The sequence below is a fragment of the Cherax quadricarinatus genome, unplaced genomic scaffold (genome assembly GCF_038502225.1).
Source record: "Cherax quadricarinatus isolate ZL_2023a unplaced genomic scaffold, ASM3850222v1 Contig1140, whole genome shotgun sequence".
NCBI classification, from domain to species: Eukaryota; Metazoa; Arthropoda; class Malacostraca; order Decapoda; family Parastacidae; genus Cherax; species Cherax quadricarinatus.
The window spans coordinates 38980-62768 of NW_027196166.1; the positions used below are offsets into that span (position 1 = coordinate 38980).

The 23789-nt window shown below is 47.9% G+C and overlaps 1 protein-coding gene across 1 annotated transcript in view; it reads left to right on the forward strand.

The window, feature by feature from the left end:
• Positions 1-23789, forward strand: part of LOC128698930 (alkylglycerol monooxygenase) — a 51689-nt gene that overhangs the window by 20291 nt on the left and 7609 nt on the right. The window contains exons 2-5 of the mRNA XM_070080866.1: positions 3224-3351; positions 7857-8008; positions 11742-12011; positions 20301-20452. Of these exons, the coding sequence (XP_069936967.1) occupies positions 3224-3351; positions 7857-8008; positions 11742-12011; positions 20301-20452 (702 nt within the window). The remainder of the gene's footprint in view (positions 1-3223; positions 3352-7856; positions 8009-11741; positions 12012-20300; positions 20453-23789) is intronic.

Here is a 23789-nt window from a genome sequence, read left to right on the forward strand (position 1 = left end):
GTGCCTCAGTAGGTAGACACTGTGCCTCAGTAGGTAGACACTGTGCCTCAGTAGGTAGACACTGTGCTTCAGTAGGTAGACACTGTGCCTCAGTAGGTAGAGACTGTGCCTCAGTAGGTAGACACTGTGCCTCAGTAGGTAGACACTGTGTCTCAGTAGGTAGACACTGTGCCTCAGTAGGTAGAGACTGTGCCTCAGTAGGTAGACACTGTGCCTCAGTAGGTAGACACTGTGCCTCAGTAGGTAGACACTGTGCCTCAGTAAGTAGAGGCTGTGCCTCAGTAGGTAGACACTGTGCCTTAGTAGGTAGACACTGTGCCTCAGTAGGTAGACACCGTGCCTCAGTAGGTAGACACTGTGCCTCAGTAGGTAGATACTGTGCCTCAGTAGGTAGACACTGTGCCTCAGTAGGTAGACACTGTGCTTCAGTAGGTAGACACTGTGCCTCAGTAGGTAGACACTGTGCCTCAGTAGGTAGACACTGTGCCTCAGTAGGTAGACACTGTGCCTCAGTAGGTAGACACTGTGCCTCAGTAGGTAGACACTGTGCCTCAGTAGGTAGAGGCTGTGCCTCAGTAGGTAGAGGCTCTGCCTCAGTAGGTAGACACTGTGCCTCAGTAGGTAGACACCGTGCCTCAGTAGGTAGACACCGTGCCTCAGTAGGTAGACACTGTGCCTCAGTAGGTAGACACTGTGCCTCAGTAGGTAGACACTGTGCCTCAGTAGGTAGGCACTGTGCCTCAGTAGGTAGAGACTGTGCCTCAGTAGGTAGACACCGTGCCTCAGTAGGTAGACACTGTGCCTCAGTAGGTACACACTGTGCCTCAGTAGGTAGACACTGTGCCTCAGTAGGTAGACACTGTGCCTCAGTAGGTAGACACTGTGCCTAAGTAGGTAGACACTGTGCCTCAGTAGGTAGACACTGTGCCTCAGTAGGTAGACACTGTGCCTCAGTAGGTAGACACTGTGCCTCAGTAGGTAGACACTGTACCTCAGTAGGTAGACACCGTGCCTCAGTAGGCAGACACCGTGCCTCAGTAGGTAGACACTGTGCCTCAGTAGGTAGACACCGTGCCTCAGTAGGTAGACACCGTGCCTCAGTAGGTAGACACTGTGCCTCAGTAGGTAGACACTGTGCCTCAGTAGGTAGACACTGCCTCAGTTTACCTGGAGAGAGTTTCGGGGGTCAACGCCCCCGCGGCCCGGTCTGTGACCAGGCCTCCTGGTGGATAAGCGCCTGATCAACCAGGCTGTTGCTGCTGGCTGCACGCAAACCAACGTACGAGCCACAGCCCGGCTGATCAGGAACTGACTTTAGGTGCTTGTCCAGTGCCAGCTTGAAGACTGCCAGGGGTCTGTTGGTAATCCCCCTTATGTGTGCTGGGAGGCAGTTGAACAGTCTTGGGCCCCTGACACTTATTGTATGGTCTCTTAACGTGCTAGTGACACCCCTGCTTTTCATTGGGGGGATGGTGCATCGTCTGCCAAGTCTTTTGCTTTCGTAGTGAGTGATTTTCGTGTGCAAGTTCGGTACTAGTCCCTCTAGGATTTTCCAGGTGTATATAATCATGTATCTCTCCCTCCTGCGTTCCAGGGAATACAGGTTTAGAAACCTCAAGCGCTCCCAGTAATTGAGGTGTTTTATCTCCGTTATGCGCGCCGTGAAAGTTCTCTGTACATTTTCTAGGTCGGCAATTTCACCTGCCTTGAAAGGTGCTGTTAGAGTGCAGCAATATTCCAGCCTAGATAGAACAAGTGACCTGAAGAGTGTCATCATGGGCTTGGCCTCCCTAGTTTTGAAGGTTCTCATTATCCATCCTGTCAGTAGGTAGACACCGTGCCTCAGTAGGTAGACACTGTGCCTAAGTAGGTAGACACTGTGCCTCAGTAGGTAGACACTGTGCCTCAGTAGGTAGACACTGTGCCTCAGTAGGTAGACACTGTGCCTCAGTAGGTAGACACTGTGCCTCAGTAGGTAGACACTGTGCCTCAGTAGGTAGACACCGTGCCTCAGTAGGTAGACACCGTGCCTCAGTAGGTAGACACTGTGCCTCAGTAGGTAGACACCGTGCCTCAGTAGGTAGACACCGTGCCTCAGTAGGTAGACACTGTGCCTCAGTAGGTAGACACTGTGCCTCAGTAGGTAGACACTGCCTCAGTAGGTAGACACCGTGCCTCAGTAGGTAGACACTGTGCCTAAGTAGGTAGACACTGTGCCTCAGTAGGTAGACACTGTGCCTCAGTAGGTAGACACTGTGCCTCAGTAGGTAGACACTGTGCCTCAGTAGGTAGACACTGTGCCTCAGTAGGTAGACACCGTGCCTCAGTAGATAGACACTGTGCCTAAGTAGGTAGACACTGTGCCTCAGTAGGTAGACACTGTGCCTCAGTAGGTAGACACTGTGCCTCAGTAGGTAGACACTGTGCCTCAGTAGGTAGACACTGTGCCTCAGTAGGTAGACACCGTGCCTCAGTAGGTAGACACTGTGCCTTAGTAGGTAGACACTGTGCCTCAGTAGGTAGACACTGTGCCTCAGTAGGTAGACACTGTGCCTCAGTAGGTAGACACTGTGCCTCAGTAGGTAGACACTGTGCCTCAGTAGGTAGACACTGTGCCTCAGTAGGTAGACACTGTGCTTGTGTGCAGAGGAACTTCAGTCTGACATTCGCTTTCTATTCTTCATTGTTCCCTATCAGTTCTCCTGACATGCATGGGTCACAGGGGATTCCCAGATATTTTACTAAGGAAACTGAAGTGATGGGCTCCCCATTACATCGTTATAATCATGGGGGAGCGCTAAACCTATAGGGTTATACAGTTCCCATTACACTGGACATTAAAATTATTTCCCCTTCTCAGTTTATGTTTCGTGCCAAAGAGAATGGCTTCAGTTTTCCCGAGGTGTAATGATAGTTTGTTGTCTACTAACTATTTGCTGCAGAACTCTAGCTCCATTGTTAATACATTAGCTATATCTTGTGTTAATACATTAGCTATATCTTGTGTTAATACATTAGCTATATCTGACACTAACAGAGCACTGTCACTCGCATACAGTAGGAGTTTGCACTTGACACTGATAGCCATGTCGTTGACATAACATAAGAATAATAAGGGACCCAGAATACTACCTTAGGGAAATCCACATGCTATCGGCAGTGGTTCTGATTCCGTTTGGTGGAAGATATAATGTGTAGCTAACTTATTAAAACATGTGTACAGGGAGTGTGGTGGGTGATGTGGCTGGTATGTGTGGAGTATGTGGCACTGTGGTGGCAGGGAGCCCGTCTACCAGTACTCCACGACAACATTATTAGTCTAGTCCATGCTACACTCTACGAGGTCACCAAGTAAGTGGACTTCCGTCTCTGCTTAACCTCAGAAATTTCTGCTACTCTGATGTAGATCTCATTCATTGCCTTAAGTAAGACAGGAAGGATAACATCCTGTGTGGCCGGAGGGTTAGCTTCAAATATATCTCCTAATACAATAGTAGTAGTAGTAGTGGTGGTAGTAGTAGTAGTGTAGTAGTAGTAGTAGTAGTATCATTATTATTATTATTATTATTATTATTATTATTATTATTATTATTATTATTATTATTATTATTATTATTATTATTATTATTATTATTAATTATTATTCTTATTATTATTAATTATTATTATTATTATTATTATTATTATTATTATTTTATTTTTATCATTATTTTTTTAACTTTGTGAGATTAAAAGTCAAATTAAATATAAAGAGAAGCGATGGAGCAGTCAGACCTCAAAATATTTTTATTCAGACTGGGTTGGGTTGGGTTAGTCAAGACTGGGTTAGGCTGAGTTAGGCTTACCAGTCCCTGGCTTACCAGTGCCTGGCTTACCAGTGCCTGGCTTACCAGTGCCTGGCTTACCAGTGCCTGGCTTACCAGTGCCTGGCTTACCAGTGCCTGGCTTACCAGTCCCTGGCTTACCAGTCCCTGGCTTACCAGTCCCTGGCTTACCAGTCCCTGGCTTACCAGTCCCTGGCTTACCAGTCCCTGGCTTACCAGTGCCTGGCTTACCAGCCCCTGGCTTACCAGTGCCTGGCTTACCAGTCCCTGGCTTACCAGTCCCTGGCTTACCAGTGCCTGGCTTACCAGTCCCTGGCTTACCAGCCCCTGGCTTACCAGTCCCTGGCTTACCAGTCCCTGGCTTACCAGTCCCTGGCTTACCAGTGCCTGGCTTACCAGTGCCTGGCTTACCAGTGTCTGGCTTACCAGTCCCTGGCTTACCAGCCCCTGGCTTACCAGTGCCTGGCTTACCAGTGCCTGGCTTACCAGTCCCTGGCTTACCAGTCCCTGGCTTACCAGTGCCTGGCTTATCAGCCCCTGGCTCACCAGTCCCTGGCTCACCAGTCCCTGGCTTACCAGTCCCTGTCTTACCAGTGCCTGGCTTACCAGTGCCTGGCTTACCAGTACCTGGCTTACCAGCCCCTGGCTTACCAGCCCCTGGCTTACCAGTCCCTGGCTTACCAGCGCCTGACTTACCAGTGCCTGGCTTACCAGTGCCTGGCTTACCAGCCCCTGGCTTACCAGCCCCTGGCTCACCAGTCCCTGGCTTACCAGTCCCTGGCTTACCAGCCCCTGGCTTACCAGTCCCTGGCTTACCAGCCCCTGGCTTACCAGCCCCTGGCTCACCAGTCCCTGGCTTACCAGTCCCTGGCTTACCAGTGCCTGGCTTACCAGCCCCTGGCTTACCAGTGCCTGGCTTACCAGCCCCTGGCTTACCAATCCCTGGCTTACCAGTGCCTGGCTTACCAGTGCCTGGCTTACCAGTGCCTGGCTTACCAGTGCCTGGCTTACCAGCCCCTGGCTTACCAGTCCCTGGCTTACCAGTCGCTGGCTTACCATCCCCTGGTTTACCAGTCCCTGGCTTACCAGTCCCTGGCTTACCAGTCCCTGGCTTACCAGTGCATGGCTTACCAGTGCCTGGCTTACCAGTCGCTGGCTTACCAGTCCATGGCTTACCAGCCCCTGGCTTGCCAGTCCCTGGCTTACCAGCCCGTGGCTTACCAGTCCCTTGCTTACCAGTGCCTGGCTTACCAGTCTCTGGCTCACCAGCCTCTGGCTTACCAGTCTTTGGCTTACCAGTCCCTGGCTTACCAGTCCCTGGCTTACCAGTCCCTGGCTTACCAGTGCCTGGCTTACCAGTCCCTGGCTTACCAGTCCCTGACTTACCAGTCCCTGGCTTACCAGTCCCTGGCTTATCAGTGCCTGGCTTATCAGTCCCTGGCTTACCAGTCCCTGGCTTACCAGTCCCTGGCTTACCAGTCCCTGGCTTATCAGTGCCTGGCTTACCAGTCCCTGGCTTACCAGTCCCTGGCTTACCAGTCCCTGGCTTACCAGTCCCTGGCTTACCAGTCCCTGGATTATCAGTGCCTGGCTTACCAGTCCCTGGCTTACCAGTCCCTGGCTTATCAGTGCCTGGCTTACCAGTCCCTGGCTTACCAGTCCCTGGCTTACCAGTCCCTGGCTTACCAGTCCCTGGCTTACCAGTCCCTGGCTTATCAGTGCCTGGCTTACCAGTCCCTGGCTTACCAGTCCCTGGCTTATCAGTGCCTGGCTTACCAGTCCCTGGCTTACCAGTCCCTGGCTTACCAGTCCCTGGCTTATCAGTGCCTGGCTTACCAGTCCCTGGCTTACCAGTCCCTGGCTTACCAGTCCCTGGCTTACCAGTGCCTGGCTTACCAGTCCCTGGCTTATCAGTGCCTGGCTTATCAGTCCCTGGCTTACCAGTCCCTGGCTTACCAGTCCCTGGCTTACCAGTCCCTGGCTTACCAGTCCCTGGCTTATCAGTCCCTGGCTTACCAGTCCCTGGCTTACCAGTCCCTGGCTTATCAGTGCCTGGCTTACCAGTCCCTGGCTTACCAGTCCCTGGCTTACCAGTCCCTGGCTTATCAGTGCCTGGCTTACCAGTCCCTGGCTTACCAGTCCCTGGCTTACCAGTCCCTGGCTTATCAGTGCCTGGCTTACCAGTCCCTGGCTTACCGGTTCTCTGGGCTTATATACACCCAGAGGAATTTATCTCCAGGATAATTTATATTAATATTTATTTTGTAAAATGGTGGAGGAGAGAGCCAGTGGAAGGCCTCGGTCAGATGACCAAAAGCTCCAGCTGCTGTTCATCATATAACTATGACTTGTCCTGTTTCCTGACAAACCTTATTTACCTTCATCCCCAATATATATATATATATATATATATATATATATATATATATATATATATATATATATATATATATATATATATATATATATATATATATATATGTCGTGCCGAATATGTAAAACTGGTCAATTAGCAAGAACTCATTTAAAATTAAGTCCTTTCTAAAATTTTCTCTTATACGTTTAAAGATATATTTTTTTCATTAATGTTGATATAAAAATTTATAATTTTGCACCAAAAGGAACTTAGAAAACTTACCTAACCTTATAACAAACGCAATTTATTTTAGCCTAACCCACCTAAATATATTTTAGATTTGTTTACAGTAATTTAATACTAAACAAACACAGTGAAATATATTTTTTTTCGTTAGGTTCAGGATGATTTTGGCGAAATTATTGCATACACAAATTTTCACTTGTCCTATATGGCAAGATGAGCGTTGCTATTTAAGCCAAGATCGCAAGTTCTGCCTATTCGGCACGACATATATATATGCAAGGAATTCGCAAGAACAGGCGAAATATACACAAGCACTGATCTCTGGCTGAAGGAGACTCGAACCTACGAACCTTAGAACAAGGTACACAGTGCTATACCAATCTACCCACACTGGACAATACCTTGGTGTGTAGCTTGTGCTACACGTTGATCCAAGGCAGCCAGCTTTCAGTGTAGCGCAAGCTACACGCCAAGGTATTGTCCAGTGTGGGTAGATTGGTATAGCACTGCGTACCTTGTTCTAAGGTTCGTAGGTTCGAGTCTCCTTCAGCCAGAGATCAGTTTATATATATATATATATATATATATATATATATATATATATATATATATATATATATATATATATATATATATATATATATATATATATATATATACATATATATGCAGGCTTACCTGATACTCTTCCGGTTGTATTCTTCTCATTAGTTTCACATCGTCTGCAAACAGGGACACCTCTGACTCTATCCTTCCGGTCATCTCATTCACATTTACAAGAAACAGCACCGGACCTAGGATTGACCCTTGTGGAACCCCACTCGACACATGCACCCACTTTGACATCTCTTCTCGGACCGACACACGTTGTTTCCTTCCTATCATTAATTCCCTGATTCACTGCAGTGCTTTCCCTCCTGTTCCTGTCTGCTCCTCTAGTTATCAACCAGTCTCTTGTGTGGAACTGTGTCACAAGTCTTCTTACAGCTTAAGAAGATGCAGTTTACCCGTCTCTCTCCTGTCTTACTTCTATTACCCTGTTATGTACTCACCTAGTTGTGGTTACAGGGGTTGATTCACAGCTCCTGGCCCCGCCTCTTCACAGGCCGCTGCTTGGTCACTCTTCCATCTCCGTGAGTTTTATCATGCCTCTCATTAAAGCTATGTATAGATCCTGCTTCCACTACATCACTTCCCAGACTATTCCACTTCCTGACAACTCTGTGACTGAAGAAATACTTCCTAACATCCCTGTGATTCATCTAAGTCTTCAACTTCCAACAGTGTGTGTGTGTTATGTATCTATAACAGATGAAGGACGAGGAGGGGACAAGAGCTTGAGACCTTTGAATTAATAAATGAGGAATAAAGTTGTTACCCATGTCATTTGTGTGTGATATTGTTGTATATATGAGTGTATGTACACACAGGTTGTTCGTGCGTGGTGTGGAGTACGGGGTATACACGTGGGTGTGGCAACACTATTCCATTCTTCCAGCCCTGGACTCATCACTGCTGGGCTTGGCAATACTGGTGGTGCTGATAGACCTGGTCTACTATTGGCTACACCGAGCCAATCATGGTCAGTTAACTTGACTGTCTATTTTTTTATCAATGGTATTTTGTTTATGGTGTTGTTGCTTCCGTGTGTTTGATGCTGTCAACTTACCTGGAGGGGACTTCTGGGGGTCAGCGCCCCCGCGGTGGATCACACACTCATCAACAATGCACACTCCTCCAATATAACTTTTGCCATTTTATTTTCAAACTTAAATTAAAAGACGTAGAATATATTCAGTTCCGGATCAGCCGGGCTGTGGCTCGTATGTTGGTTTGCGTGCAGCCAGCAGCAACAGCCTGGCTGATCAGGCTCTGATCCACCAGGAGGCCTGGTCTCAGACCGGGCCGCGGGGGCGTTGACCCCCGGAACTCTCTCCAGGTAAACTCCAGGTAAACATAAAATATAAATAGGCATAGCATTATTTTCTGAATTTTTATTAATAAATATACAAGCAATAAGTAGCCGAAAAATGTTAATGTAATATGTAATGTGATGGAGAAGATAATGTGGAGACTGGGAGAGCACCTGGAGAAAAGAATTTCTATAAATAATCGCTAATATACCTGGTGTTTACCTGAAGAGGGTTTCGGGGGCCAACGCCCCCGCGGCCTGGTCTGAGACCAGGCCTCGTGGTGGATCAAGGTCTGATCAATTAGGCTGTTACACTGCTGGCCGCACGCAAACTGACGTACGAACCACAGCCCGGCTGGTCAGGTACAGACTTTAGGTGCCTGTCCAGCACCTTATTGAAGACAGTCAGGGGTCTATTGGTAATCCCCCTTATGTATGCTGGGAGGCAGTTGAGCAGTCTTGGGCCCCTGACACTTATTGTGTTGTCTCTCAGTGTACTCGTGGCGCCCCTGCTTTTCATTGGGGGAATGTTACATCTCCTGGGGTAATGTTAAGACAAATTTTGTCTCACAAACCTGCTAGAGTTCTATGACAAGGCAACTTGAGGCAGGACGGAGAGGGACAGTGAGTCACATATTCTGACACTGCCAGAAGGACTCTGATACTTTACCTTAGAAGATACCGCTGAGATTATGTTTTGAAAAGCAGGCTGGAAAATCAGTCAGTCGGCTGTAGGGAATCAGCGAACACCTTAGGTCATGGTGACAGAGAACGATTGTCCCAGAAGAAACGTCAAAATTATCCACAGTGGGTTCGGTACTGTTTCTGTTATATGTTAAAAAACATACCAGAAGAAATAGTCTGATGTATCCCTGTTTTCAAATGATGTAATATTAATGAGACTAAAAACCTCTGAGGACAAGGAAGTGTATTATTATTATTATTATCAAGGGGAAGCGCTAAACCCGGAGGATTATACAGCGCCTGGGGGGGGATGTGGAAGGCATTCAGGCTTAATTCGGGGAACTGGAGCACAGATCCAATTCCCTAAATCAAGAGCCCCTCACCAACATCAAGGAACCTTCCTTGAGGGGACAAGGAAGTGTAACAGATGGACCTGGACCAACTAGGAGACTGGGCAGATGGACCTGGACCAACTGGGAGACTGGGCAGATGGACCTGGACCAACTGGGAGACTGGGCAGATGGACCTGGACCAACTAGGAGACTGGGCAGATGGACCTGGACCAACTGGGAGACTGGGCAGATGGACCTGGACCAACTAGGAGACTGGGCAGATGGACCTGGACCAACTAGGAGACTGGGCAGATGGACCTGGACCAACTGGGAGACTGGGCAGATGGACCTGGACCAACTAGGAGACTGGGCAGATGGACCTGGACCAACTAGGAGACTGGGCAGATGGACCTGGACCAACTGGGAGACTGGGCAGATGGACCTGGACCAACTAGGAGACTGGGCAGATGGACCTGGACCAACTAGGAGACTGGGCAGATGGACCTGGACCAACTAGGAGACTGGGCAGATGGACCTGGACCAACTGGGAGACTGGGCAGATGGACCTGGACCAACTGGGAGACTGGGCAGATGGACCTGGACCAACTAGGAGACTGGGCAGATGGACCTGGACCAACTGGGAGACTGGGCAGATGGACCTGGACCAACTGGGAGACTGGGCAGATGGACCTGGACCAAATAGGAGACTGGGCAGATGGACCTGGACCAAATAGGAGACTGGGCAGATGGACCTGGACCAACTGGGAGACTGGGCAGATGGACCTGGACCAACTGGGAGACTGGGCAGATGGACCTGGACCAACTGGGAGACTGGGCAGATGGACCTGGACCAACTGGGAGACTGGGCAGATGGACCTGGACCAACTGGGAGACTGGGCAGATGGACCTGGACCAACTGGGAGACTGGGCAGATGGACCTGGACCAACTAGGAGACTGGGCAGATGGACCTGGACCAACTAGGAGACTGGGCAGATGAACCTGGACCAACTAGGAGACTGGGCAGATGGACCTGGACCAACTAGGAGACTGGGCAGATGGACCTGGACCAACTAGGAGACTGGGCAGATGGACCTGGACCAACTAGGAGACTGGGCAGATGGACCTGGACCAACTGGGAGACTGGGCAGATGGACCTGGACCAACTAGGAGACTGGGCAGATGGACCTGGACCAACTAGGAGACTGGGCAGATGGACCTGGACCAACTAGGAGACTGGGCAGATGGACCTGGACCAACTGGGAGACTGGGCAGATGGACCTGGACCAACTGGGAGACTGGGCAGATGGACCTGGACCAACTAGGAGACTGGGCAGATGGACCTGGACCAACTGGGAGACTGGGCAGATGGACCTGGACCAACTGGGAGACTGGGCAGATGGACCTGGACCAACTAGGAGACTGGGCAGATGGACCTGGACCAACTGGGAGACTGGGCAGATGGACCTGGACCAACTAGGAGACTGGGCAGATGGACCTGGACCAACTGGGAGACTGGGCAGATGGACCTGGACCAACTGGGAGACTGGGCAGATGGACCTGGACCAACTGGGAGACTGGGCAGATGGACCTGGACCAGCTAGGAGACTGGGCAGATGGACCTGGACCAACTAGGAGACTGGGCAGATGGACCTGGACCAACTGAGAGACTGGGCAGATGGACCTGGACCAACTAGGAGACTGGGCAGATGGACCTGGACCAACTGGGAGACTGGGCAGATGGACCTGGACCAACTGGGAGACTGGGCAGATGGACCTGGACCAACTAGGAGACTGGGCAGATGGACCTGGACCAACTGGGAGACTGGGCAGACAAGTAGCTACTTGAGTTCAGTTCCCAGTAACTGCAAGGTGATGAATATTGGGAAAAGGCTAACAAGACAGGAAACCGAGCAGAGACTCGAGGAATAGAGGCTGTGAACTTCACTCAAGGAGAAAGACCTAAGGGTGAGCATAATGCCCAGCATATCACCAGTAGCATATTAAATCAATAACTTCTGCAGAGTATGTTCCTTTGGCAAATCTTACAGCAGCTTTCTGAAATCTTAATAGTCATTTACGGTCCTATATACAATATATGTTAGGCCCAACTTGGGTATGCAGCACCAGCATGAAGCCTCACCTCAGGATGACGGCGAAACTTCAACTCCAACCCACGTTGGGCTGGAGTTGTGAAGGACCTGCCTGGTATGGGCCAACAGGCTTACTGCAGTGTTTCTCCTTTCTTATATTTTTATGTTCTTATGTTACACATGTCTAATTCTTCATATCCGTACTAATTTACTTATTTAATAAAATACGCACATTTTTTCTTTATCTTATTTTGCATTTAAAGAAAATCGCTGTTTAACGGGTGACCATCTAACAGAGATCATGTTGCTATGGGCGATCCACCAAGTGCATCACACCAGCCAGGACCTGACTGTGGCTGTGGGTCTCCGACACTCACCCCTGCAACGACTCTTCGCCTGGGTCTTCTATCTTCCCCTGGCGGTGCTGGGTGTGCCTCCTAACCAAATGCTGGCTCATTCCCAGTTTAACACTCTCTACCAGTGCTGGACCCACACACACGCCATCCGATCCATTGGTCCACTGGATTATATTTTCAACTGCCCAGCCCACCACCGCGTCCACCATGGTAAGTCTGCACCATCATTGCCACTAAGGTGAACATGGGCAAATGTCTTCTTAAGAATATATATAACTATAATTTTTAAAGTGGTGGAGGAGTAAGCCAGCGGAAGTCTTCGGTCAAGATGACCAAAGCTTCCAGCTGTGGATCATCATATGACTAAGACCTGCGTCAGGAAACACTTATCCAGTTTCCTGACAAATCTTACCTAACCTAACCTGTCCCCTTAAGTATTTTTGTCGGTAGGGCATCATAAGAGAATGGGAAATAATCATAACAGGTGCATTTATATAGTATACCTGGAGAAGGTTTCGGGGGTCAACGCCCCCTCGGCCCGGTCCATGACCAGGTCTCGTGATGGATCAGGGCCTGATGAACCTAGCTGTTACTGCTGGCCGCACGTAAACTTAACATGCGAACCACAGACCGTCTGGTCAGGTACTGACTTTAGATGCCTGTCCAGTGCCTACTTGAAGACAGCCAGGGGTCCTGAAGATAGCCTGGGGTCTTGAAGACAGCCAGGGGTCTTGAAGACAGCCAGGGGTCATGAAGACAGCCTGGGGTCTTGAAGACAGCCAGGGGTCTTAAAGACAGCCAGGGGTCCTGAAGACAGCCAGGGGTTCTGAAGACAGCCTGGGGTCTTGAAGACACCCAGGGGTCTTGAAGACACCCAGGGGTCCTGAAGACAGCCAGGGGTCTTGAAAACACCCAGGGGTCTTGAAGACAGCCAGGGGTCATGAAGACAGCCTGGGGTCTTGAAGACAGCCAGGGGTCTTGAAGACAGCCAGGGGTCTTGAAGACAGACAGGGGTCTTGAAGACAGCTAGGGGTCTTGAAGACAGACAGGGGTCTTGACAGCCAGGGGTCTTGAAGACAGCCTGGGGTCTTGAAGACAGCCAGGGGTCTTGAAGACAGCCAGGGGTCTTGAGGGCAGCCTGGGGTCTTGAAGACAGCCAGGGGTCTTGAGGGCAGCCTGGGGTCTTGAAGACAGCCAGGGGTCTTGAAGGCAGCTAGGGGTCTTGAAGACTGCCTGGGGTCTTGAAGACAGCCAGGGGTCTTAAAGACAGCCAGGGGTCTTGAAGACAGCCAGGGGTCTTGAAGGCAGCCAGGGGTCTTGAAGACAGCCAGGGGTCTCGGAGACAGCCAGGGGTCTTGAAGACAGCCAGGGGTCTTGAAGGCAGCCAGGGGTCTTGAAGACAGTCAGGGGTCTTGAAGACAGCCAGGGGTCTTGAAGGCAGCCAGGGGTCTTGAAGACAGCCAGGGGTCTTGAAGACGCCAGGGGTCTCGAAGACAGCCAGGGGTCTCGAAGACAGCCAGGGGTCTTGAAGGCAGCCAGGGGTCTTGAAGACAGCCTGGGGTCTTGAAGACAGCCAGGGGTCTCGAAGACAGCCAGGGGTCTTGATAACAGCCTGGGGTCTTGAAGACAGCCAGGGGTCTCGAAGACAGCCAGGGGTCTTGAAGACAGCCAGGGGTCTTGAAGACAGCCTGGGGTCTTGAAGACAGTCAGGGGTCTCGAAGACAGCCAGGGGTCTTGAAGGCAGCCAGGGGTCTTGAAGACAGCCTGGGGTCTCGAAGACAGCCAGGGGTCTTGAAGACAGCCTGGGGTCTTGAAGACAGCCAGGGGTCTCGAAGACAGCCAGGGGTCTTGAAGACAGCCAGGGGTCTTGAAGACAGCCAGGGGTCTCGAAGACAGGCAGGGGTCTTGAAGACAGCCAGGGGTCTTGAAGACAGCCAGGGGTCTTGAAGACAGCCAGGGGTCTTGAAGACAGCCAGGGGTCTTAAAGACAGCCAGGGGTCTTGAAGACAGCCAGGGGTCTTAAAGACAGCCAGGGGTCTTGAAGACAGCCAGGGGTCTCGAAGACAGCCAGTGGTCTTGAAGACAGCCGGGGTTCTTAAAGACAAACCAGGGGTCTTAAAGACAGCCAGGGTTCCCGAAGACAGCCAGGGGTCTTGAAGACAGCCAGGGGTCTTGAAGACAGGCAGTGTTCTTGAAGACAGCCAGGGGTCTTGAAGAAAGCTGGGGGTCTTGAAGATAGCCAGGGGTCTTAAAGACAGCCAGGGGTCTTGAAGATAGCCAGGGGTCTCGAAGACAGCCAGGGGTCTTGAAGACAGCCAGGGGTCTTGAAGACAGCCAGGGGTCTCGAAGACAGCCAGGGGTCTTAAAGACAGCCAGGGGTCTTGAAGACAGCCAGGGGTCTCGAAGACAGCCAGGGGTCTTAAAGACAGCCAGGGGTCTTGAAGACAGCCAGGGGTCTTGAAGACAGCCAGGGGTCTCGAAGACAGCCAGGGGTCTTGAAGACAGCCAGGGGTCTTGAAGACAGCCAGGGGTCTCGAAGACAGCCAGGGGTCTTAAAGACAGCCAGGGGTCTTGAAGACAGCCAGGGGTCTTGAAGACAGCCAGGGGTCTTGAAGACAGCCAGGGGTCTTGAAGACAGCCAGGGGTCTATTGGTAATCCCCCTTATGCATGCTGGGAGACAGTTGTGGTTTAAGAAAATAAAAACATTTGATCGGAAGTGTAAACTGTCACAGCTGACTTTTCAGGTTTAATATTATGAGTGTTATTACGAAACTAAGCGCTAAACCCACACGGGTCATGCAGCCCTGAGATCCTTATTTTCAGGAGATTAGACAGAAAAAAAGTTGCAGATTTGAAAGTGGCTACAGAAGGTTGAAAATGACCGGAGAAAAGAGAAAAAGAGAGAGAAAAAAAGAGAAAAGAGATGCAAGTGTGAAGGAATCATCGGCTTGACGATCCAGGTAAGATGTCTATGATAGATGGGAGTGCAGGAGAGTGCCCTTTTTTTAATGGTACATTTGTCCTGCTGTACAAGTGGATGTACCTTTGTAACTTGTGACTTTCTTCACCTTTGTACCTTGTTCAGCTGTCAGAACTTTGAGGCCCAGTCCCTGCACCCATTATGTACCTCTGTAATATGTAACTACCTTTGTAGCCTGGCATGATTGTGACCACATCTACCTGCAGTTTATTACCTTTGTATTGAAACACAGTGTTTGCACTCTGGAACACAGTGTTTGCACTCTGGAACACAGTGTTTGCACTCTGGAACACAGTGTTTGCACTCTGGAACACAGTGTTTGCACTCTGGAACACAGTGTTTGCACTCTGCAACAGTGCCTGCACTCTGAAACACAATGCCTGCACTCTGGAACACAGTGTCTGCACCCTGCAACAGTGCCTGCACTCTGAAACACACTGCCTGCACTCTGAAACACAGTGCCTGCACTCTGGAATACAGTGCCTGCACTCTGAAACAAAGTGCCTGCACTCTGAAACACACTGCCTGCACTCTGAAACACAGTGCCTGCACTCTGGAGTACAGTGCCTGCGCTCTGAAGCACAGTACCTGCACTCTGAAACACAGTGCCTGCACTCTGAAACACAGTGCCTGCACTTTGAAACACAGTGTTTGCACTCTGAAACACAGTGCCTGCACTTTGAAACGCAGTGCCTGCACTCTGAAACACAGTGCCTGCACTCTGAAACATAGTGCCTGCACTGTGAAACACAGTGTTTGTACTCTGAAACACAGTGCCTGCACTCTGAAACACAGTGCCTGCACTCTGAAACACAGTGCCTGCACTCTGAAACACAGTGCCTGCACTTTGAAACACAGTGCCCGCACTCTGAAAAACAGTGCCTGCACTCTGGAACACAGTGCCTGCACTCTGAAACACCGTACGTGCACTCTGAAACACAGTGCTTGCACCCTGAAACACAGTACTTGCACCCTGAAACACAGTGCCCAAACTCTGAAACACATTGCCTGCACTCGGAAACACAGTGCCTGCACTCTGAAACACCGTACGTGCACTCTGAAACACAGTGCTTGCACCCTGAAACACAGTGTTTGCACTCTGAAACACAGTAACTGCACTCTGAAGCACAGTGTCTGCACTCTGAAACAGTGTCTGCACTCTGAAACAGTGCCTGCCTCTGAAACACAGTGCTTGCACTTTGAAACACAGTGCATGCACTCTGAAACACAATGCGTGCACTCTGAAACAGTGGGTGCACTCTGAAACAGTGCCTGCACTCTGAAACAAAGTACCTGCACTCTGAAACACAGTGCGTGCACTCTGAAACACAGTGGGTGCACTCTAAAACACAGTACCTGCACTCTGAAACAGTGCGTGCACTCTGAAACACAGTGGGTGCCCTCTGAAACACAGTACCTGCACTCTGAAACACAGTGCGTGCACTCTGAAACACAGTGCGTGCACTCTGAAGCATAGTGTGTGCACTCTGAAACACAGTACCTGCACTCTGAAACACTGTGCGTGCACTCTGAAACACAGTGCGTGCACTCTGAAACACAGTAGGTGCACTCTGAAGCACAGTGCGTGCACTCTGAAACACAGTGCATGCACTCTGGAACACAGTGCTTGCACTCTGAAACAGTACGTGCACTCTGAAACACAGTACCTGCACTCTGAAACACAGTGCGTGCACTCTGAAACAGTACCTGCACTCTGAAACACAGTTTTTGCACTCTGAAACACAGTACCTTCACTCTGAAACACAGTACCTGCACTCTGACATAGTACCTCAACTCTGATGCACAGTGTTTGTACTCTGAAACACAGTACCTGCACTCTCACACAGTGCCTGCACTTTGAAACACAGTACCTGAACTCTGAAACACAGTACCTGCACTCTGACACAGTACCTGCACTCTCGCACAGTGCCTGCACTTTGAAACACAGTACCTGTACTCTGAAACACAGTACCTGCACTCTGACAGTACCTGTACTCTGAAACACAGTACCTGCACTCTGACAGTACCTGTACTCTGAAACACAGTACCTACACCCTGACAGTACCTGTACTCTGAAACACCTTACCTGCACTCTGACAGTACCTGTACTCTGAAACGCAGTATCTACACTCTGACAGTACTTGTACTCTGAAACACAGTACCTGCACTCTGACAGTACCTGTACTCTGAAGCACAGTATCTACACTGACAGTACTTGTACTCTGAAACACAGTACCTACACTCTGACAGTACCTGTACTCTGAAACACAGTACCTACACTCTGACAGTACCTGTACTCTGAAACACAGTATCTACACTCTGACAGTACCTGTACTCTGAAACACAGTACCTACACTCTGACAGTACCTGTACTCTGAAACACAGTACCTACACTCTGACAGTACCTGTACTCTGAAACACGGTACCTACTCTCTGACAGTACCTGTACTCTGAAACACAGTACCTACACTCTGACAGTACCTGTACTCTGAAACACAGTATCTACACTCAGACAGTACCTGTACTCTGAAACACAGTACCTACACTCTGACAGTACCTGTACTCTGAAACACGGTACCTACTCTCTGACAGTACCTGTACTCTGAAACACAGTATCTACACTCAGACAGTACCTGTACTCTGAAACACAGTACCTACACTCTGACAGTACCTGTACTCTGAAACACAGTACCTACACTCTGACAGTACCTGTACTCTGAAACACGGTACCTACTCTCTGACAGTACCTGTACTCTGAAACACAGTATCTACACTCTAACAGTACCTGTACTCTGAAACACGGTACCTACACTCTGACAGTACCTGTACTCTGAAACACAGTACCTACACTCTGACAGTACCTGTACTCTGAAACACGGTACCTACTCTCTGACAGTACCTGTACTCTGAAACACAGTACCTACACTCTGACAGCACCTGTACTCTGAAACACAGTACCTACACTCTGACAGTACCTATACTCTGAAACACGGTACTTACTCTCTAACAGTACCTGTACTCTGAAACACAGTACCTACACTCAGACAGTACCTGTACTCTGAAACACGGTACTTACTCTCTAACAGTACCTGTACTCTGAAACACAGTACCTACACTCTGACAGTACCTGTACTTTGAAACACAGTACCTGCACTGACAGTACCTGTACTCTGAAACACAGTACATACACTTTACCTGTACTCTTTACCGCTATTATAAATTTACAAATAGTTAAATTCCGACATGATGTTAACATAGTGAACAATTATCATGATGTTAACACTGCCAGGACACAGGGTCAGGACAGCGACAGAACGCCAGTTGTTATTAAGTCTTGCAACAAGGTCCGTAGTCTAGGCTCAAATTACAGAAGCCGCAACCCTTCCCCATCACCCCCCTCCCCCCCGACTCTCTGAATGTCTACTGAGCAACCAGTATCATATATATGACGAGTTTGAGACTCAGACATACTACCACAAAACCGCAAATTCTCCCCCTAAAAAAAAATCAACCCGTTTCAGTGATACTTAGGAAGGAGTTCCGAGGCTGTGTTGGCTGTGGCGCTCAAGAAGGTACTGTTGCGAGCAGTAACATAATTTGACTTAATTTATTGGTTTATACGATGTTAATTAAATCTGCATAATAGAATTTTTTATAGGCCAATGTGTAACCTCGGAAGATCACTGTAAAAAATATTTGTATGTCATGTTAGTGGGTTTGGGTCTGAGAAGTCGCTGTCTTTGTCATCTATAAACTACCGCCCATAGAATGGGTATGGGGTGCATAATAAAAATATTATAGTTAGTATGGGCCAGTATGCCTGCTGTAGTGTTCCTCCTTCATGTTATATACCAAAGACCTAAATAAAAACTTTTTAATTAATTACTTATTTATTTAATTACTCAGGATATGCCAAAGAAGTTAAGGAGTGTATACCTGGAGTTTACATGGAGAGGGTTTCGGGGGTCAACGCCCCCGCGGCTAGGTCTGAGACCAGGCCTCGTGGTGGATCAGGGTCTGATCAAACAGGCTGTTACTGCTGGCCGCACACAAACTGACGTACGAACCACAGCCCATCTGGTCAGATACTGACTTTAGGTGCCTATCCGGCGCCTTTTTGAAGACAGTCAGGGGTCTATTGGTAATCCCCCTTACGTATGCTGGGAGGCAGTTGAACAGTCTTGAGCCCCGGACATTTAATGTGTTGTCTCTCAGTGTACTCGTGGCGCCCCTGCTTTTCACTGGGGGAATGTTGCATCTCCTGCCGAGTCTTTTGCTTTCATAGGGAGTGATTATCGTGCGCAAGTTTGGTACTAATCCCTCTAGGATTTTCTAAGTATATTATCATGTATCTCTCTCGCCTGCGTTCCAAGAAATACAAATTAAGGACCTTCAACTGTTCCCAGTAATTTAGGTGCTTTATCGTACTTATGTGTGCCCTGAAAGTTCTTTGTACATTCTCCAGGTCAGTAATTTCGCCTGCCTTGAAGAGGGCCGTTAGTGTACTACAACAGTATTCCAGCCTAGAGAGAACAAGCGATTCTTCTGATTCTCCCCATTATGGAGCCACAAGACTGGACTAACACCTGCAGGAGCTGCAGGTGTTATTAGACAGTTCCGTACGTCTTTTCCTCGTTCAGGATTCGACCCGGGATGTCAAGAAGTATTTCTTCAGTCTCAGGGTGGTCGGGAAGTGGAGTCATGTCGTTGAAGTGGTTGAGGCAGACTCTACACATAGTTTTAAGAATAGGTACGATAGAGCCCACAAGGCTAGGAGACTGATTCTGTTAAGTGTCCAAACTCGACCCCTGCAATCAAATGTAAGTGAGTACATACACTAGGCTAGGAAGGCTAGCGTAAGACTGAGGGGCGGGGCTAGGAGCTAGGACTCAACCCCAACAACCACATATAAGACAGTACACACACACACACACACACACACACACACACACACACACACACACACACACACACACACACACACAAACTAGTTAATTACAACGGAAGGATTTCTGTGCAGGATTTTTTCTGGCAACTTAACTATATCATTCACAAATTTGACAATAATGAAGTGTTGGGGGGGAGTAAGAGACAAATGTAAGTAATAAATATTTTAATACAGTAAGGAAAACATTATAAATGGCTTGAAAACGTTGTAAACCACACGTTGTATCATATAAGTTGTATGATACTTGTATCAAACAGGTTGTATAAAACGTGTAACGCAGAAGATAGATAATACCAATATGGAAGTTTTATTTCTATACATTTTGTTCACCAGAAACATTTTCAGTCTAATCAATGACGCAAAAAAAAAAAAAAAAACTCATGGTGAACGATACACAGCCTAATTAAAAAAAAAACTTAGCTGTGTGGAATTTTTTCAATAAAAGCAATGGCTTGTAGAGCAATCAAAACGTTGTTAATTATATAGTTACTATAATACAATACAGTCATCATAATCTGTGGTTTTTGAGGTGTGGCAGAAATAAGAGATTAACTTGAGCGTTCACTTCAGGAAGCAACTTGTACTGTCTGGACAAGAACTATGGCGGCGTGTTTATCCTGTGGGACCGACTCTTCGGCACCTTCCAGCAGGAGTTACCTGACGAGGAGATCATTTACGGTATCCTTACCCAACCTGACAGCTACAACCCCCTCTACCACCAGGTCAGTGGTTGCCCTGTCTTCCTCTACCACCAGGTCAGTGGTTGCCCTGTCTTCCTCTACCACCAGGTCAGTGGTTGCCCTGTCTTCCTCTACCACCAGGTCAGTGGTTGCCCTGTCTTCCTCTACCACTAGGTCAGTGCTCGCCCTGTCTCCCTCTACCACCTGGTCAGTGCTTACCCTGTCTCCCTCTACCACTAGGTCAGTGCTCGCCCTGTCTCCCTCTACCACCAGGTCAGTGCTTACCCTGTCTCCCTCTACCACCAGGTCAGTGCTTACCCTGTGTCCCTCTACCACCAGGTCAGTGCTCGCCCTGTCTCCCTCTACCACCAGGTCAGTGCTTGACCTATCTCCCTCTACCACCAGGTCAGTGCTGGCCCTGTCTCCCTCTACCACCAGGTCAGTGCTGGCCCTGTCTCCCTCTACCACCAGGTCAGTGCTCGCCCTGTCTGTATCACCAAGCTATCAGTAATATTATGTAATACACTACTGACAAGTTGATGGCTAAGATATGTGCGGTACTTTAATATGTTTATTCCCGAAACGTTTCGCCTTCACAGCAGACTTCTTTATGCGAATACAGAGGTAATTTTAGTACTGGAAGCAGTGAATAAGTAATTTTGAGGTGTTTAGATCAATGAAGGTGGTCACCTTAGTAAGTTTATTTAGGTACAGGTATCATAAATACAGTTACATAAATTATCATACATTGCAGGATGTGTAGATTATCTGGGATAACCCAAAAAAAGTCAGACCTTCTCTCAAGGCTAAGAGGTTGAACACCTTCTGTTAATATAAAGTAAAAGGAGACAAGTGCAACTAATGTGACATTTTATTGTGGCAACGTTTCGCTCTCCAGGAGCTTTGTCAAGCCATTACAAACAATACATGGACACAGAGGGTATATAAAGGCTCAGAGGTGCAATACTAGTGGTAGTAGTAGTAGTAGTAGTGACAAAAGTTGTAGTAGTAATAGTAATACAATATGGTAGAGCAATTAATTCGTACATGAGTAAAAGGATATAAAAGCTATTACTTGGGTAACATAAAAATAGGTTGGACAAATATAGACTGGAATGAGGCAGCTTGTTTCAGTGTTCACTCTCTGTGCTTTGTGTAGTATAACAGGAGAGACTATGTGATGGCAGGGTTTACTGTTTTCAGGAGGATTCTTGCTAAGACTGAGTCATATTGGGACTTGAGTAGCTCACTCATTTCCTTGCTGTCATCTGTGTAGGACCCATCTTGTTTAAGTAGGGGCCCAATACTGGACGTTGTTCTAGATTTTGATTTGGCATAGGAGAAGAAATACTTTGGGTTTCTTTCGATTTCATTTATGGCTTTTAGTTCTTCCCGCGATTCCTGACTCCTAAAGGATTCTTTTAGCTTAAGTTCGATGCTTGCTATTTCTCTGACCAGTGTCTCCCTACGCATTTCAGATATATTGACCTCTTTTAGCCGCTCTGTTATTCTTTTCCGTCGCCTGTAAAGGGAGCGCCTGTCTCTTTCTATTTTACATCTACTCCTCCTTTTTCTTAGAGGAATAAGCCTTGTGCATACATCGAGTGCCACCGAGTTAATCTGTTCTAGGCATAAGTTGGGGTCTGTGTTGCTTAGTGTATCTTCCCAGCTTATATCGGTTAGGACTTGGTTTACTTGGTCCCACTTTATGTTTTTGTTATTGAAGTTGAATTTGGTGAATGCTCCCTCGTGACTAATCTCATTATGTCGGTCTGGGGCTCCACGCATACATGTCTGAACCTCAATTATGTTGTGATCTGAATATATTGTTTTTGATATGGTGACATTTCTTATCAGATCATCATTGTTAGTGAAGATGAGGTCTAGTGTATTCTCCAGTCTAGTAGGCTCTATTATTTGCTGGTTTAAATTGAATTTTGTGCAGAGATTTAAAAGCTCGTGTGAGTGTGAGTTTTCATCAGAGCTGCCTCCTGGTGTTATTACTGCAACAATATTATTTGCTATATTCCTCCATTTTAGGTGCCTTAAGTTGAAATCCCCCAGGAGCAAGATGTTGGGTGCAGGAGCTGGAAGATTTTCCAGACAGTGGTCAATTTTTAACAGCTGTTCCTGGAATTGCTGGGATGTTGCATCCGGAGGCTTGTAGACTACCACAATGACTAGGTTTTGGTTCTCGACCTTTACTGCTAAAACTTCCACTACATCATTTGAGGCATTTAGCAGTTCTGTGCAAACAAGTGACTGCAATGTACAGGCCAACCCCCCCCCCCTTTTGCCTGTCACTCTGTCACATCTGTATAGGTTGTAACCTGGGATCCATATTTCGTTGTCCAAGTGATCCTTTATGTGGGTCTCAGTGAAAGCCGCGAACATTGCCTTTGCCTCTGCAAGCAGTCCACGAATGAAAGGTATTTTGTTGTTTGTTGCTGGCTTTAGACCCTGTATATTTGCAAAGAAGAATGTCATCGGACTGGTGGTATTGTTGGTACTGGGGGGGGAATTTTTTTTCCGGCATTAGTATCTGTATCTGTTGGTTTGGAGTGGAGGCCATCGACTGTGGTTCCACTCCAGGAATGACTGGATTTGGTGTACGATTTCTGCACTTTCCTGCCAGTTTTTTTTTTCCTTTCTGGCACTAAACACGTGTCAAGGTTGAGGGACTGAACACTTCAGGATTCTTTCTCCGTTTCTTCCACTGTCACTATTATTGTTATTATAATCACAGGAGAGCTCTAAACCCGTAAGGATTATACAGCGCCTGTGAGGGGGGGGATGTAAGGTATTCAGACTCAAGTCAGGGAACCGGAGCACAGATCCAATTCCCTAGATCAAGAGCGCCTCACCAGCATCAAGGAACCTTCCTTGAAGGGTCTCTAGTAATAAAATCATCTGTGTATTTGAAGCAGACTGCTGTGCAGGCAAAATATTTCTGTCACCTAAGTGTTGCACCTGTGTCTTATGCAGCAAGCCATTAATAATTACACAAGTGATCGTAGATGTACGGCTCATTATTATTATTATTATTATTATTATTATTATTATTATTATTATTATTATTATTATTATTATTATTAAGCGCTTAACCTGGAAGGGTCACACAGCGATGAGTGTGGTAAGTAGAATCAGTGAAGGTAACACCCTGGGTAGCTTTAAGCTAGGTTGAAGAAACACAGTATACAGCAGAAGGGTTGGGATTGAGAGGGAGCTGCCTAGTGTAGGTCAGTAGGCCTATAGTTATCTAAGAAAATACACGATTACTTCATTTTAATACATTCCTAGAACATTTTGTGTTTCTTCAGTACCAATGTACAAATTTAAATTGAATCACTGGAATGAAGATACAATAAGCTGCATGGAA